Source organism: Dromaius novaehollandiae, chromosome 2, assembly GCF_036370855.1.
Source record: "Dromaius novaehollandiae isolate bDroNov1 chromosome 2, bDroNov1.hap1, whole genome shotgun sequence".
Taxonomy (NCBI): Eukaryota; Metazoa; Chordata; class Aves; order Casuariiformes; family Dromaiidae; genus Dromaius; species Dromaius novaehollandiae.
In genome coordinates this window covers 8,272,953-8,290,565 of record NC_088099.1, presented here as the reverse complement: position 1 = coordinate 8,290,565, position 17,613 = coordinate 8,272,953, and the positions used below count along the sequence as shown (strand labels likewise).

At 41.5% G+C, this 17,613-nt stretch overlaps 1 protein-coding gene across 11 annotated transcripts in view; it reads left to right on the top strand.

The window, feature by feature from the left end:
* KMT2C (lysine methyltransferase 2C) overlaps positions 1–17,613 on the top strand; it is a 204,034-nt gene that overhangs the window by 62,591 nt on the left and 123,830 nt on the right. For all 11 annotated transcript variants that reach the window (XM_064505735.1, XM_064505733.1, XM_064505727.1 and 8 more), the window contains 2 exons: positions 13,143–13,349; positions 16,332–16,471. In XM_064505735.1, the coding sequence (XP_064361805.1) occupies positions 13,143–13,349; positions 16,332–16,471 (347 nt within the window). The remainder of the gene's footprint in view (positions 1–13,142; positions 13,350–16,331; positions 16,472–17,613) is intronic.

Genomic DNA, 17,613 nt, shown 5'->3' with positions numbered 1-17,613 from the left:
ATGTGATTACTGAAGTCTTCTTGCTGAAAAAATGATGTATTAACAAATATATATAAAATTATTTCTGAAGTTTCTGTTTGTATTTATATATTTTCAGGAACAAAATAAAAAAATCCCCTGTCATCTATACTATCTCTTTCCCTATTTCAGAATTTATAATACAGAAACTAATATTTGTATTTTTATTCTCAATTTTTAGTCAATATAAATTACCCAAAAAGCAGTCAAAGTGCCAATTATGTGATATGAAGAAAACCAAAGGACACTGTGCGTGATCACTATTGATACCGTACCACAGAATTCTGGCAGAACTCCTCTGCTTAAGCCCTTACACAGCTTTTAAGCCCATACAGGTCTGTTCTGCTGCAGAGATTGCTGTTACCAGTTTTGGGACAGTTTCAGGTATAATGATATTTTGACAGATTTGGAGAGAATGATCTTAGTGATTTTGCTTCCTCTTTACCTATTCCCCACACACAAAAACATACTTCATCTACTTGCTTTGTTTATCATTGTCGTATTTTACAGATTCACAAGCTTATTAGTTTCTGGTAGATATTTTCCTTTTTACTGAGCGTTTCAGTAAAATAAATCTTTTGTGTATACTTTGGAATTAAATACACAAGAACCGTTTTTAGTGTAATTTTCCTAAGCTAGTATTAAGTTGCAGTGAATATATAGAGCAATTTGAATGGAACAGGTGTTTTGGTTCTTTATTTTGTCCTGTTTAGGGTCATTTGCAAGAGTTGTTCTTAGTGCTGTTTCATCTGCTCTCTGCGTTTCTCACGGTTACTTTATTGCTGTTATCATGAGTAGTTGATTACAGCGTTTTCCCTAGCCATAAACTTGTTTCTTACAAGCTAGGCAACAGTCATCCAAGAAAACCTTTGCATGATTCTGAACCAGGCCTTTTTTTGCACTCAAGTTACTAATCCTGCTAACAGAAAGTGTGGACTTTGATTAGTCGAGATTGAAAGGATATTATGGATGCATTTTTTTGGCTGATCAGAACATAAAAAAGCTAAATGCCACTATTTTTCTAATTAAAATAATAAAGATCAGACCCTCTCACTGATATTTTGGAAGGAAATGTATTAAGGGATGTGAAACAGATAACTTGGGAGTCTGAGGTTTCTCAGATTCCAGGTAGTTTTGGTTTGAGATTTGGATGCAGAATTGGTATCATGTTATTTGCAGAAGTGGTTGATGTCCTCATAACAACATAAATTAAAAAACAGATGTCAGGTTGTCTGGCATCACATTGTGAATCTTAACCAAAGAAGGCCACTGCTGGTCTGTGTCGTCTTGATCTGTTGTCTGTATCGTTGTCAGGGATGTGGTGCTGAGGCATCTGTCGTGCCTTGCGGGGTAGAAGGACTGGATTCCGAGTGACTCGACTCCGTTCGCTTAGGAGAAAGTTCAGTGTGTGGAATAGCATGCGCTGAAGGTTTTGGGTCTCTTGTGTGATGGTGGTTCAAGGTTCAGGATGAAGTGTGGCTCCATGGAGACTTGAAACCTGTAACCTGGGGAGACGGTTCTGAAGGTGGTTTCCATATTAGTCATGCTCATCAGTTTCATCACTTGTCGTGTAAGCTTTTCTGTTTCTATTGTGTAGCATAAGTAACTTAATCCAATGGAAATGTTTATATATTTAGAAATAAATTGCTGTGTGAGGCATAGGAAAATTATGGAAGCATTTTGAAACAGACAATGCAGCAATTGTCCAGGACACAGAAAGGTAGCAAAGCCTCTACCAGAAGTAGGTGCAGAAGTGGGCAGAGTTACTTTGCATCCCCTTCTTCAGTAAACAGTCGAGTGTAAGACACTTCGGGGTTTCAATCTTTGATAGTAAAGATAAAGGAGTTAAGGAGAAGCATGGCACGTGGGGCGTAAAATGAAGTCTTTTGCTAAGTTAAATAATTTCCTATTGAAACATAGTAATTACGACACAGGTAAGATGCATCACAACTGGGACGGGCAGATTTCAGTAGGTGAGAAATTAGCCAAAGCTGTTACTTGTATGGTATTTTTTTCTGGTCCCTCTTGAGGCTGAGGGTAAATAAGAACATCTAAGAGGAAGGTGATTGAGAAGATGGTCAAATTTGGAACCTTTCTGAGGTGCGCACTACAGAGCGGGGTACATGGGTGTGGGAGTTGAAGATAACTAACTGCGAATCAGATCGAGGGGAAAAGATTTAAGAACAGATTTAGGATTAGTACTAAAAAAGCAATGCACTAAAGCCATTAAAATAAACAGTATCTGAGCCATAGTGGGGTAAGGTAGGCTGAAAGGGGTAAGGGGGGGGGGGAGAGAGAGAGAGAGAGAGAGAGAGAGAGAGAGAGAGAGAGAGAGAGAGAGAGAGAGTGTGTGTGTGTGTGTGTGTGTGTGTGTGTGTGTGTGTGTGTGTACGCACGGGCTTAGAAGTAATGAGTAAATTGCTGACCACAAGTGAGGAGGGGCAATAACATCAAGTAAAGATAAAGTACTCAGCCTGGCAGTGATAAAATTAGTGCTGCCAGCTCTATATATTATGAGTGTCATGGTTTTTGGAGCCTTTCCCTTTGTTTCTTCCCTTTTTCTTTTTAAAAGCTGTGTGAGAAACTTCTGTCAGCCCAGGACTTATGGCTGAGCAGAACCCAGCCTCCTCGAAAGGGATCTGCTCCGGGGGTTTGTGCTGCCTGCAGGGAGCAGGGGAAGTGCAGTCCGTGGGGCAGGCAAGCAGCCAGAACCGGGCTGTGACTTACAGCAGAGCCCACTGTGACCTTCCTCCTCTATTTCCCGCATTGTTAACTCCCAGGCCTTAAAAGCTCACGAGAATGGCCTTAAAAACACAGTTTAATAGAAACACAAAACACCCTTGGATTCATTTTACTTTCCTTCTACTTTCTGAGACTGTAAATTGCATTAATTGCATGTTTTCAGTCTTTTTGCCATAATCAAGAAGACCATGCATTGTTAAACAAGTAGAAGCTCGGATTTTCATATACTTATTTATCCATTTTAGTAGTCTGGTCTGCTAAATAACTGCTCTTCTGAGACTGTCAGTGAAACCACAGAAAAAACAGCAACACATCTACCTGCTTTCCTTTGCAATTGAAAAGTGCATCAGTTTCATTATGGCCTAATCACACCATTCCCCCTTATTTGGTTGTTGCTACTGCTAAGATCAAATTTGGAGTCTGGAGATTGAGGGATGGGGTGCCTTATTCCATAGAAAAGAAGTGGTTGGTGAATATCTGCTGGTTGTGTGAACAGAGAAGGTAAGGTGTCCAGTGAAAAAGCAGCAGTGGACTTCTTTATCTTTGTTCTTCATCAATTTTTTTTATCTTCAAAGGAAGAGCATTACAAAACTCCTTGCAACAGTAGAAAAAGAAATTGTGGAGCGGCATAGAGATTAGATAATCTAGACAGAATAACGCTGCACTGATGGCAAGAGAACCTAGGTCTTTAGTCAGGAGAGAGTTGGATTTAATATACAGAAATGTGTTAAAATTGTTTAAGTTGCAAAGTCAAACATGTTTTAGGAAACAGCAGAATTATATTTATTTTATGAAACTAATTGTTTTCTTTCATCCACATGTATTATGATACAGTTTGTAGTTTTATGTAAATGTGTTTCTACAAGACTTCTTCCTGTAGAGGATGGACCTGATTGAGGTATGAAACAAGGCTGTTGAAATCATTGCATACTTTCCTTTTAGCCTTTTAACTTTTAGACCTAGATCCATGCAAGGGTTTACAACATTCTCCTGTGAAGTCACCGATTGACTTCTCCATCTACAATGTGGAGATATCGCTCCTTTGTGTTGCAAAACTGAATTACTTAACAGCAGTGAAATAGTTAGGCATTATGTTAATGACCAGTCAAGGCTGGAGCGAAATTACTAATTCTGCTTCTAGGGCACAATTTGAGTATTGTCAGCAGATAAAGACTAAAGACAACACACTGAAAAATGAGCAAAAGTTAAATATTTACTGGTTGCCTATCCTGTTCATTCCATACATTGACTAGGGAAATGGTCTTGAGATAAATTTGATGATTGATCATTCTTAAAGGATTCCCGTCTCAGGTTCAGAGAGCAGGAAGGGACCTTTGGAAGTCATCTAGTTTACCTCCTTGTTCCAAGGGTGGATCTCTACATCTGTCATTCCTGGCAGAAGTTTGTATAAACTGTTCTTAAATGTTCAATAATAAAAATTCCAGATCTTAACTGAACAGTCTTTTCCAGTCGCTTTCCTGCTTTTACTATTGGAATCACTTTCCTAAGGTCTAACCCAAATTTTCCTCACCCTGAGTTTAGCCCATTACTACTTGTTCCATCTGCCAAAGATATGGAGGATAGATTACTTCCTTCATCTTTGCAGAGCACTGTTGGTTTATTTTCCCAGCGCCCTCTACTTCAGAACAAAAATTGGAAATTTGTTCATGCTTGCTTTGTAGATCCTGTTTCCTTGAGCTCTGATTATGCTGTTTTGAGTTCCTCCGAGTGGTCCACAGCTTTCTTGATGGACAGAATGCATGTTGCACAAAGGAGGCGTAAGGAAGGTTTCACAGGCAGCTCTAATCATGGCATTTTCTTTAGCTTAATGGTTGACATTGTGACCTTAATGATTTTGTGGTGCTTTCCTGTAGAATTTACCACTATTTAAAAAAAAAAAAAAAAAAAAAAAGAGAGAGAGAGAGAAAAAGCTTTATTTCATTTGACACTAATGAGTCATTAGCCTGGTTGAAGCCTTTTAGAGCTGTTGCACAGTCCTTCACTGCTTGAGTTATGCTGTTACGTAAGATGGTCCAACTGTGACAACCACATTTAGAAATATCCCCTGCCCCATGTGAGCAGGTTACCCAGGTGTGAGGAGTCCCGCTTTCAGCCACTGCTTGTCTCTCACAGATGGATGGTTTTAGGCAGTTTGTCTTTCTCTCTCCCATCTTGCCCAAGTTGCGCCTCTCCACTGGTTTCTGCCCAGTTGCTCACACGCAGCTGTCCTGCACTTGTGGGCAGCAAGCCTAGCTCTGGCAGGTCAGATCCGTTTGCTCTTTGGACAGATGTTCTTTCCTCTGAGACATGGCATTCAGACAGATGGAGGCATCCCATGGCCTGGGTTTTATATCTGGCGGTCTGTCAGACCATGCAGAAGGACTGATAGCAGTTCTTGTTAGGCAGCCTCTCGTGTAGACCAAGCTAAGGAGTGGGTGGGGAGCTTTGTCAGAGGACCTCACAGATATATGCTGTATGAAAAACTATGGTAAAAGCCTGGAAGCTTCAGTTCTGTTCCGGTGTTCAGCGACTATGTAGCCCTCTGTCCATTTCTTCTAAGTCGGACTTTTTCTGTATTTTTTCCCTCCAGCCTGTCTTTGTCAGACTCTTTCCTTCCTTCATATTGCTCACTTCTCATCATATTCCCATTCTCCTTGCTTTTCCAAGCCTAGTTGCAGTGTCCTGTCTGTTGCAGTTTCCTCTTTTTTGGCTCTTTAATCTGTGTTCTCCTCAGCACCTCCTCCACAGGCTCCCAGACAGATGTTTGTCACATGATATTTCTTCTCACCTCTTTCTTTATTTTCTTGTTCATTTTTCTAGTCAGCTGGGGCTGTGTTCTTTTCCTGCTTCTTTTGGCTTTCTGTATGGTCTGTGTGATTCCCAACAGTCACTTGTCCTGTTTCCTCCATCACCTCTCATTTCACTCGTGTGTTAGGTCCTCTCTCTTGCCTTGCCCATTTATTCATAACTGCTTTCTTCGGTTCCACTTCAAGTCTCAAAATTTACTTTCCTGCTTCTTCCTCCTCCATTGCTCTACATAAAATTGAGATTTTTCTCCCCTTCATATCTGAATTGGCAGACAGACGACTGATGGAAAGTACAGGCAATTTAAATATATTGCCAGACAAAATCTGAACCTGCAGCAGAGCCATTAACTGTAGTTGCAGAGATGATTCCCATGAGTCTCTCTAACCTTTGGCTAAAGCATGTTCGTTCACAGTGTAAAGATGCTGCATATGGAGTCTGCTTTCACCTGGAAACAGAGAGAAAATGGAGCGTGCTTAGTGAAGAGGCAGTTTTTGAGCTTGTAGCTTTGATGTGTCAAAGCTTTGCTTGAGCACATATGATCTACTTGGTAAGATTAGAAACATTTGGAAAAACAAGTTTTTACTGATTTTCATAGACTTACTGAAAATGTGTCTGTAATTTCAAAAATGGATGTAGTAAAACTTGAAAAGATTCACAAAGAAGCAGAAAGAGTGATCAGAGATGCGGAGTGGTGTGCGTATGGAGACCAGTTAAGTCAGCTAGAACCCTTTGATCTGCAAAAGAGATCCTCTTCCACCGGAGGAGGAAATACTAGAGGTGCACGAAACTGTAGGTGGCACGAGGAGGGCGGCTATATATTGACTGCTCAGTTTCTTTTAATGCAAGAAACCAGAGGTCATCGAATGAAACTTGTAGGGGCCAGGTTCAGAGCAAGAGGAGGTGGTTGTTTACACAGCAGGTAGCTGTGTAATGGAAATCCTTGCCAAGGGGTGTTACGGATTGCTGAAAGTTTGCGTGAACTGAAGAGCAGATTGAAAGAGAAACAGAGAATTACTAAATGTGTATAGGAACCGCACCTGGTTTTGGAAGGCCCTGAACTGAAAATACTTGGAGGCATGGGAAGCATCTCATATGCTTGTCCTTTTTTCTAATATTTATCATCTTATCCTATTTCTAACCCTAGCTGTACTGGGCTGGTTAGACCTTTAATCTGACCCAGTGGAGTTTTGACAGAAGAACCCCACTCTTTTGCATATCGAGTCTCTTCTATAAATATTTTCTCAAAGAAAATATCACATAAAGTTTGAATTATGCAAAACAGCATGCTTTTCCATTCTCTAATGTGACTAAACAATTTTGATGAGTATTATGAAAAACAACTTTGTTTAAAGCAGTTTAATATGCGTTAAATTTTAGCAATTTTCTGGTGATAAGACCCAACTTAGTGTTCTTATGAAGTTGCCTGAGACAAATCTCCTAAGTGGTGCCACCATCTCTGTGAGGGTTATGCATTGCTGGGTGTTCATTTGCCCAGACATGCAATTTGGCTTGAACAGACAGTGCTTATGGGGCACAAGGACAGAGTGCAGATAAAAACACATTTTTTCCTTTGGGTTTTGTCACTCACAGGTTGAATCTCCTTCTCACAAAATTGTGTGAAGTATCACCTTTCAGGTATGCTCACAGTTGTTGTCTTCTGTGTGGATTTTTTGTTGAGAGTAAGAATCAGTTAGTTCAGTTGGACATTAAAGAATGATTTCTAGGTGCCCATGGAGTAGACCTTTAAATTCGCTTTACTTAGCATTGTCTTTCTGATAACTCCTCCTGTATTTTGGGTATGTTAAGATACCCCAACTGAGCTTTAAACATATGTTACGATTAAAGCTGACACATACTGTGAATAAAAGCATATTTTCATCTTTTTTTAAATCTTAAAATGTCAGTAAAATGTGTTTTGTTGGTGGTGATGCATTTAGGGGGTAATGTTTGCTTTCTTTCAAATGGGAAGAGTATCGTTAGGTTGATTGTATGGCTGAAAACTCCAACTGTGCTGATTTGAAAAAAATTGGAAAGCAATTAATATCTAATGTGGTTTAATTGCTTTGTGCATTTTGAAACTGAAAAAGAAAAGTTTTAAAATGCTTCATCTGAAGTCCATATGAACCCCGCCCCCCCTTTTTTAAAAGGAATTGTACTATGTAAGCTAAATACTCATTTTTAAAACAGCTTTGTAATGGTAGAGAGTGTCAAGCTGCTTTAAGTTTGTTTTTGATTCATTTTCCTATTGGAAGGAGAACACTGCATTTAAAACATGTTTAAATACAGCTTACATCTGAGAACTTCTGCATCTTTCTCTTTGTACTGTCTTCATTAATTTTGTACTTTATGTACCTCTCTGTCTTTAGTATCATTGTTTCAGAGGATGAGTTAGTGGTTTGGTAACGCTGTATCAGTCTGAAGTTCTAATGCACTGTGTAGTGAGATTTCTCCAAAGTTTGCTGTGGTAGTTTTCCTTCAAGTCTCTCTATTATAAATCTCCAAATGTTTACGGGAGCTCTGGAGCCTTTAGATGAAGAGGGAAAGGCAATATTCCATAATTCCTTAAGCTTTATAATAACTTCATCTCTGTGAATAGCTTGCATTCGTTAGAGCTCACACTGATGCAGACCTCTGGCATTGTTTTAACTTGGAATCTTTTTCCCGTTAAAATGCAGCTTGCAGGTCTCCCTTTGGATTTATGTAAATGATACAATGTTGCATCTTCACTAAAGAGAAGAACAATTTTCTCTTCAAATAACACAACATAAAATGACAGTGATGGCAGAATAGTTTGTACTTTAGTACCACGTGGCATAGCTAAGTAAATAGTAGATCCCCTGTAGTGTTTAAGTTAGCCTTTTAACATATGTTAAAACTACTGGCAGTGTTAGATGGGAGATGAATTCTCAAGGCCGGTTTTCATCAGTCTACCTCATTAATCAGAATAAACGATGTGCTGATATTCTGTTCTGCTCCCAAATGTTCCATTTCATTGTGTTAAACTAATTTTTAATGATGGAAAATAAATATAAAAGTGTATTTTAAATTTATGCAACAACTTAGCCTACACAAGCCAAGGGTTTACACTTCACAGTTTCACCTTTCAAAAATGCTAAAATGTGTGTGCAAAAGACATCATGAAGGCATTTTCAGACGCTGAGGAAAATTATTGCATAATTCCTTAAAAGAAAAACTCATAGCAAATATCAAATGATCTCCTCTTCACCTCTTTTTCCTACAGATGGTGATAAGAAAGCTGAGTAGGGCACAAACCACAATGAACATTTCAACCCAAAGGTTGAGTGAAATATATTTTTACTTTCACGCTTTCCAAAATTGTGCATCTTCAGGGCAATCATTATTGTGGCAAATGGCTGTAGTGATCATCCATGATGTAATATGTATTGTTAAGTCTATGCTTATAGCTAATGGAGCATGTTAGAACTGCCATGCCGTGGGTTTCCTCAGATTTAATACAATGCCTTTTCCTGTTTAAACAGCAACAGCAACCTCTGCTTTTAATAATTAGATAGTTCGAAAAGACGACCGCACAGCAGAATTCCTTTGATAACTGGTGTTCTGCGGAGGGCTGTGAGGCATTTGTGAAGAGCTAGAAGAAGAGCATCCATTGAGCTGGATTCATGAGTTCATATTTCTCGTGCTCTTGTCAGGTTCTGTTTATGTTTATAGGATGTTTGGGTTCGTCTGTGCATGTTTTGCTGAAAGAATGGGACCTTTAAAATTTCTCTGCAGGACAGGAGGCTGTGGGATTTCCTTTAATTCCCCACCCGTTTACCGTTGAGTACTTAGTTTTGTATGCCTTGAAGCTTCTGACTGACAGATGTGCAAAACATAGGCCACTTGCTTTCTTCCTTGGTGTTCAGCTGTCCAGGGATCCTGGAGACAGTAAGGGAATCGCATAGGTGTGGGTGTCAGCAAAGGGATATTGGTGAAGTTGCTCCTAGGAAAAGGAGGAAGGGAAACTTATTCCCCCAGCTTTATACACAGAATTGCAGCTGATTGTCAGATTCCCAAAACATTGCAGATTGCTCTCACTTCTACCCTTGTATGACAATCAGGAAGGAGAATGAGGGTGCACGTCTAATAATGTTGAGGGTCACGCTAATTCATGTGGACCAGTCTGAAGCTTTCTGCCGGCAGTGCAGCAGTCCTCTTGCAGACACATCAGTGTAGACTGGAGAGATACGGGACACCGTGTAAACAAAACGTGTTTACTCCAGTCAGTCTGCACATCTGCTTATTGTCAAGAAGTCCTGGCTGACACTGGATACCCCAGTGCCGTTTGCCAACTCGGGAGGATCCAGGAAGAGCTTGTGCATACTTTTGGGAGTTTAACTACAGGGGCACTTGATGCTCTTGAAGTCTCAGTAATCCTGATGCCTCGTTTCTGTTAAGGAAGTTTGGGGACAGTCAGTTTTACCTTCATTCCCTAAATGAATATTGGCAGGCAAGCCAGAAGATGTTTTCTGGTTGTGATTTCATATTGTGCAACTGGTTGCCCAATCCTTCATGTGTTGAAATGAAATCCTTTGAACGGGAAAGTCTGTGTTTTAGGATGAGTGTTAATGACTGCATGTCGTCAGTGAGCAGAGGAAATAGTGACTGTTCTCCCTTCCTGCAGGATTAACTGGCTCTGGGGCATTTGCTTTGCTTTTGTTGGGATGGGGACTGGGGAGGATTGTAGCATCTTAGATCCTTGTCGGGGGTTGAGTAAGTTCTTGCGGAAGAGAACATTAAGTTGATGCAGACAACTTAATGAAATAAGAGCTTACAGAAGAAAATGGCTCTGGTAGAGGGCTGGAATCGGTGTGTTCCTAGTCCGAAAGTGCATCTCGGGCGCCTTGTGAGAAAGTTTGCGTCTCCTCTCATGGCTTGGTAGGAGCAGGCATCAGTTGTAGACGTTAGCCTTGTTGCCTCTGATTACATCTCCTTAATCCGGTTGTATGGCTGTTTGGTTTTGAACATTTTTTTCTTTCTTCATCGTATGTGAAGAGTTGTGTGCATACAAATGTATGAAACCAGTTGGGATGAGGTGCTGTACATAAGCACCTCCTGGTAGTGAGCCACCAGTGGAATTTTAAAGGTTTATAAAAAGATAGAATTTGTTCTAGAAAAACTTAGGAATTAAGGTGAAATTACAAACAATGAATTTCTATTGTGGTCCAGAGCAGCACAAGTGTATTTTAAATGCAGTATTGGTGAGCTTGCTCTTTTAGAAAAAAATACGAGTTATCATCTCTTGCTTGTTACTCTGTTTTAAATTAGTCTGTTCTGAAAATAGGCTAATTATGATAACATATCTAGGGCTCGATCGTGAGAGTTGCCAGTGTCTCCCCTTCCCTACCTTCAGCGCAAGGGCTCTGCTTGCATTGCAGAGGGAGATCCTCTAACGGGACACTGACACATGGAAAGTAGATTTCTGAAGTACTTTCTGCTATCCGCAGATCATATAAATTCAAAAACCTGCCTTCTGCCCATACAGACATAACTTCAAATATTTTGTGAGCAGCTAAGGCCAACATGATGGGACTGGCCACGTTGTGCTTGATGGCAAATGAGTGAGGCAAGGCGTTGAGGAGTGAGAGAAGCCGGCTCCCCTGCCGTAGTTGTGTCCGGCCGCCGGGCGCTAGCCAGCGAGCACGCTGGCATGTTTGCTGCTAGGCACTGGGTACTCAGAGATTTGAAGGCCCTGTGCTTGCTCCTCCAGCCCCCTTAAAAGTGAGAAACCTTTGTTTTTCCCTCTCCCGTTTACCTCAGGCTCTGGTCTTTTGGTGGCGCCCTGAGAGCGAGCGAGTGCTGCGCTTCTCCTTTACGTCGGCGTCTGTGCGTTGGGGAGCCGTTAGCTAAGGATTCCCTGCTGGGAACGCTTGAGCGCCTGCTCTGGCCCCGGCCCCGGCTTTGCGGGCGTGGTAGTGGCCATCCCAGCCGTGCGATTGCCGGCAGCCCCCAGCGGGCCGTGCCGCGCCGAGGGGAGGCCGGGACACTGGGGCCTGTAGAAAGCTCTGCATTGCCCTTGCTTTAAATGTTAGTTTCATAACTTCTTTGAAGGGCTTTTTTTTTTTTTTTTTTTGGTATTTTTCTTTTAGAAATCTTAACATTACAATCATTTGTTTGCTATTTCTATGCTTTAAGGAAAGAGATTTGTTTTCTTAGTCATAATTATCTTCAGGTCTTTCATTGAGGTTTGTCAGTCTGTCCTAACAGGGTATATGAGTAATTATTTATTCCACTGTGGATAATCATGTGTTTGTATCTACTGAAATTTAGATACCATCATGCTGCCCGTTTAAATCTCTTAAGTCTCCTCCCAAGTCTCTGGGTCTCCACTAGTGTGAATAACTTTGCTGGCCCTGTCACACCAACGCTGCCTATGAGGTCAGGTCAGGTCTCATCGGTAGTCTCCCTTGGTATAGTCACTGACATACAAAATATCATTTATTGTGCAGGATCGGTTAGGGCCGTATGGCCCAGGCCACGAATGCAAAGAGGAATGTTTCTTGACAGTAGGGTGGGAGGGTGTTAGTTTGAGCGCTGTGGAGGGACCCCAGTTTACCTGCCCACCTATCTGCACATCCCCAGAGTGCGTCTGCCGTAGGGAAAGTGCCGGCCCTGCCCGCACAGTGCGAGTGCAGGGAGGTTAGATCAAGTCAAAGGGGTGATACTGGATTCTCACTGTCTTCTGTTGAGAGCTAGAACTTCCCTTTTTTACTTTCTTCTTCTGTTACTCCTTTTACTTCACCTGTCTGAAAAGCACAAATACTCCATATATTTTTTTCCAAGATATAATGAATATTATATGTGAATTTAGGCTTAAGCTTTCTTCCTCCCTCCCCTGCCCAACACAGAGTGCCCTAAACCCACATATGCCACTTCGGAGATGCACTTCAATCTGTTTAAATAGGACCCACTCAAAACCCGGCCTCTACCCAAGTGCCGGATTCCCTGAGGCATCTTTTGGCAGTCTTAGGGGCATACACAGGAAGAAAACAAAATTGCTCATTTAAGCATAAAAATGCGTTAAATGGCTTTCCCTTTAAATTATTTTAATGGGAATTGCATTAGTTGCAAAAGTCCACGTTTTAACTTTGTAGATATGTTTATTACAGAAATATTTTTCAGTAGCTTCCATATGATGCGACACAAGGAGTGCTGTCAGAGCTGTCATTTCAGAGCTGTTGTTATGTTGTTACGAATGCTAAAACATAATTGCAAATGGTGCAGGGATGTCTGAACCATCCCAGTTCTGTAAATAAAAATGTCTTTTTGTATAAGTTTTAGGTATTGTATTGTTTTTTAAATGTTAAAAAAGGATGTTTGAATGTGTGTGTGTCATATGCCCTGTTTTGTGTGAATACAGTCAAGCACTTTTGTGAAACAAAAAGTTCTGTTACATAACTTTACTTTAGCTGGAAGGAGTGTATTGAATTCTGATATTTATAGTATTTGGGAGTTTTTATTGTTATAAAGCGTTAAATTGCCATGAAAGTTGGTCTTTGATAGGCTATCCTCTGCCGTTTCTCCAAAAAATGAAGTAATTATCTCCCCTTTCACAGCGAACAACTCTGCGCCTTTTGTTACTGTGGTGAACGGAGCTCGTTAGGGCAAGGAGACTTAAAACAGTTCAGTCCCACTCCTGGGTATGTTATCCCATGGAAAAACCAGCCTTTAACCAAGAGCGAAGGCAGCGACAGCGCCGATGGAGCTTGCGAGAGGACTCCAAGGCAAAACTCAGTGCCACGCAAACAACGGGGACACAAGAAGTAAGTCAACTTTGCAATAAATAAAACTTTGTGTGTTTTATGAAGCTCTGTGTGTTTTATGAAGCTCAGGAAGCATGTTTGCAAATGCCATACAGCAGCAGGCACGTAACTTGCAATTCTGAATGTTTCATGTTGTTCATTAGTATCAATACTTTTTTAAAATGCAACAATATAGAAGCTGTCTTCCACTCTCCAGGATTGGTTTCTCCCCTCAAGCGAGACTCTTTACTCTTTAGAAGGACAAAGAAAGGAAACATATTTGTTGTAAAGCACAGATCTGTTTGTGAGTTTAAAATAAATTGAAGGCAGTAGGCAAAAGAATAAAGATAACTGAATTCTGAGGCTCGATACTGGAGTAACTGGAAGCCGCTGCCCATGTCCTGAGCCTTTTGCCCCTTGTCCCCCAAAGCGGTGCATTTTTACTGCCCGTCTGCAGCAGGGCTCCTCATGAAGGAGGTCTGCTGGCACTTTCAGTCATTGAGATAGCAGGCTCCTGGTCAGTACCCCCTTTCAGTAATCCCGAAAAACTGCAGGAACGCACAGAGCTCCGTGGTAAAGCAGGATGAAGTATACGGTGTGCACCGCGATGGCACTTAAGGTGCAACTTAACGGAAAAGCGTGTTTTTTAATCTGTCTGCATAACCCCTTCGATTTTTTTTGTATGTATCTCGGTTTTGAGAGTGCCGGCTGCTGCCGTTCCCGTGGTTAGCGCCGGGCCCGCTTCCGCGGCGCGGTGCGCGCAGGCGGCGGCGCGGCGCTGGCCGAGGCGGGGAGGCTTCCGCAGCCCGCGGGAAGGCAAGGGGCGGAGAGCGCTTCGCTGCGGCCGGCGCCCGGCCCCGGCGGGCGGTGACGTCACGAGGGAGCGCGGGGCGGGCCGGCGGCCAGGCGCGGCCGCCCCGCCGCGCTGGAGCGCGCCCATTGGCTGCGGCCGCGGGGCCCGGCCAGGGGGAGCGACGGCGGCGGGGGGGGCAGGGCTGGAGGGGCGCCAGCCTGGGCGTTTCGGGCGTATCCGCCGTGCGGGGACCCGCTTTTTGGCGGAGAAGCCCTTTAGTGTGTCTTGACGCTTGCTGGGGTTTGGCGAGACGCGTCAGTACTGTGAAAACGCGCGTCGTGTGCTGCCACTGGAGGAGTGCTTGTTTTTTCCTCTCGAAAGCGGTGAAGCTGGCGCGCTCCCCTCAGAGCTGCTCTCTGTTGTGCGCCTGGGGAGCGCTCCTGTCGCAGAGGCTAAAACCAGAGAGATCGGGATGGGGCGGAAGGTGTATCTGGCCGAGACCAAATTGCAGAGTGAATTCGGATGGTCTTTAAATGGATCGATTTGATCTAGCGAGAAAGCTTTCAGATTAAAAAAATGCCATGCCGTTTGGGATTTGGTTCTGTCTTTTTCTTCGTCCCTGAAGCTCCTGTGTTTTGAGGTAGCGGAGTTAAATGTCAGAACTGGCTTCAGTGAGTGTTAGGGGAGCTCAGGAGCCGGCTTTATTGACTGGAACACCTTAATGAAATGCTTTCGGAAGGGGAAGCTTGTGTGTCACATCTTGGGGGGGGGCTGATGTGCAATCTCTGTCATGACATGAGTCGTTAGGATATTTAATAATTGAAAAATGTTAAGCTTTCATTAGTGTGCAAGAGGGATGTTTTTTCATGAGCTAAGCTTTTATTTTTTTCGCATCCTTCTCAGTGTAATCTTCACAGTAAAGCGCACGTTGTATTTGGGAAGACAAAGTTATTGCAGGTTAAAATGCCGTTGTTTACTGTAGCTCTTGGCTTTACATACTGGCAGCAGGGCAATGTTTATCATCACCTGGCAATATCAGTTTCAATGTCCTTTTATTAGAGGTTATAAGCAGTAGCAAAGCGGTCAGGAATAAGAGGTAGTTTCATGCTGTCTCAACTCTAGAAACTCAGATGTAACAGCACGTGTACGAGTTTGGGTTATTAATGGGGGAGAAGAAGAAAGTTCAAAGTACCATAATAGAAACTGCAGCACCTTCTTTTCTACCAACCCCTGGGGCATCAAGTCAGACCAGATTTCATACTGGGAAACCTAATGGAAATCCCTAGCTGTTCAAGAAGGGTTTTTGCTTGCAGGAGATAAAGGAGGAGGAATTGTTACTTTCATTTGTGAATGGGCTAATCTAATTTTTATTAATTGCTTTCTGGTGAGATTAGAATTTGGGGAACAAATGATTATTGTGTCTTGCTTGACTGTGTTTTTTTTTTTTTTTTAATAAGGTTATAAACTAGATCCTCTCATGTCAGCATAATAGAGTGGTTTTTATATCACTCAATTTTATAATCCCTCCACCATGTTTTTTTGATTACATTGTTTACATGGGACAAAGATATCTCTTTCCAAGCAGCTTTTCCACTGCTGGTCGTCTTTTTTTTTTACCCCCACCCCCATAGTCGTTAGTTGTGTTTTAGCCAGGCATCTGACTTCTGGCTGGCCTGGCCGATCTCCTTTGAGGATATGGTCAGGGCTTACTGTGGACCAGCTCTTAAGGTTGCAAAGAGAGAGCTATGTAAAAGCAGCAGCTGATGCCCTCCATTGACACCACCCTCTTCCTTCCACATCTCTTCTTCCCCAGAGTAATACAGACTGCTTGCTGTTATTTAGTTTTCCATTCCTAGGGGTGGGCAAGTTTTAATATTGAACAAAAGTTTTAATATTAAACAAAAATGAAAAAAAAGAAGCATGCGTGTCCTGAACAAATGGAAAAGAACAGGCCAGGGGAGGAGGCATTTTAGCAAGCACTTTTTTCCCCCCTATTGAATAGCAGCTTTAACTGAAAACTTTGTCATTGGAAAAAATGTTGGGTTCAAGTATGAGGAAGAGGAGGTTTTGTTCATGTTGATGAACTTTTTTATCGTGCTTGAAAAAATTAATATTCATTTTCCCTGTGTTTTGAATCATTTGAAAGTATCTCACTAGTTCAGAAATGAATGTAAACACTTCTAAGTCTGTTTTTTTGCACCCTGATACAGATCGCGATTGAGTATAGCATCATGTACAAGTGTAAGCACCCAAACTGCTTCTGACGATCAGGTTGTCAAATTCTGGGATGAACTCAGTTTAGTTGGCTTACCGGATGACATTGATGTTCAAGCCTTATTTGAGCCAACAGGTAAGATGACATTACTAACCCCTCTTATCCTTAGCAATTGCTAGGTAGTACAGTAGCTGCGGTGACAATGAATAAAGGTTTTCAGCTCTTGGTTTTCTGTGCTCTGGTGTTCATCAAGTGTTTGATTGTGCGTTCTTAGCTTTTGCCAATGTTATATGGTGTTTCTGGATAGTTTCCTTTTCAAGTACAGGACAGGATCTTTGTGACAGATGCTTCAGCTTTATATAGGGAAATATTTGTAATCTACTACGAAACTTGTTCAGAATGTAGTATCTTCAGCTCAGTATCATGACTGTATTTTGGGGAGAAAAAGGAAAAAAGAAATGAGATATAGCTTAGTGTAATTCTTGAAGGCCTAATCCTATACCCTTACCTAATCTCATGCTGCTAATGCAGTTTTATCTAAAATAATGCAAGGGAAGATTTACAAGATCAGGTATTGACAGAATGGTAGGTGTGTAATATACTCATGTTTCCATTGTCTGTGGATTATCAGTCAGAAAATTGTCTAGTTTGCCTTCTACTGTTTCATTTTAATCAGGAGCTTTTCTTCATGTCTAGTTCTGAATTACTTTTTCAGGAAGCACTTATGTTTAAGTGCTTTGATGCCAGTAGTCCACTCACATAGTTTGCCTCAGAAATAGAAATTTATTTGAGATTAAACCTTTGCTGGAATATAGATGTTACTCTTTCATGATTGTGGAGGTCAGCCTAAAACCTAATTCAAAACCTAATTACAAAGTTTTTTGTTTTTTTTAATAGATTATTTTAAGTAGTTACACTGTAGTGTGGGGGTGGGGCTAATTATTTCAAGTCATCACTATTTTTTGTAGATGACTCTTTCTTTAAAGAGCTTTTTGAGTTTTGTTACTGAATAATTTGACTGACTACAGTACCTAATTCCAGCAGCTAGTAAAAAGCATCATCTTGAATCTAATAAAAAGCTGTCACAGGATTCCTTCAGATGAGAAAAATATTCATCATTTACATTTACATTGTTTTTCCCAGGACTGCATTAGAAAGTTGTCTTTTAACAGATACCTGCTGAATTCTGCATGGTCTCTGTTTTTTGTTAGGCAGATCTGCAGTTATCAGTAAAGCATTTGCAATTATTTCTTGTAATATGTTTGTTGTATTGGTAC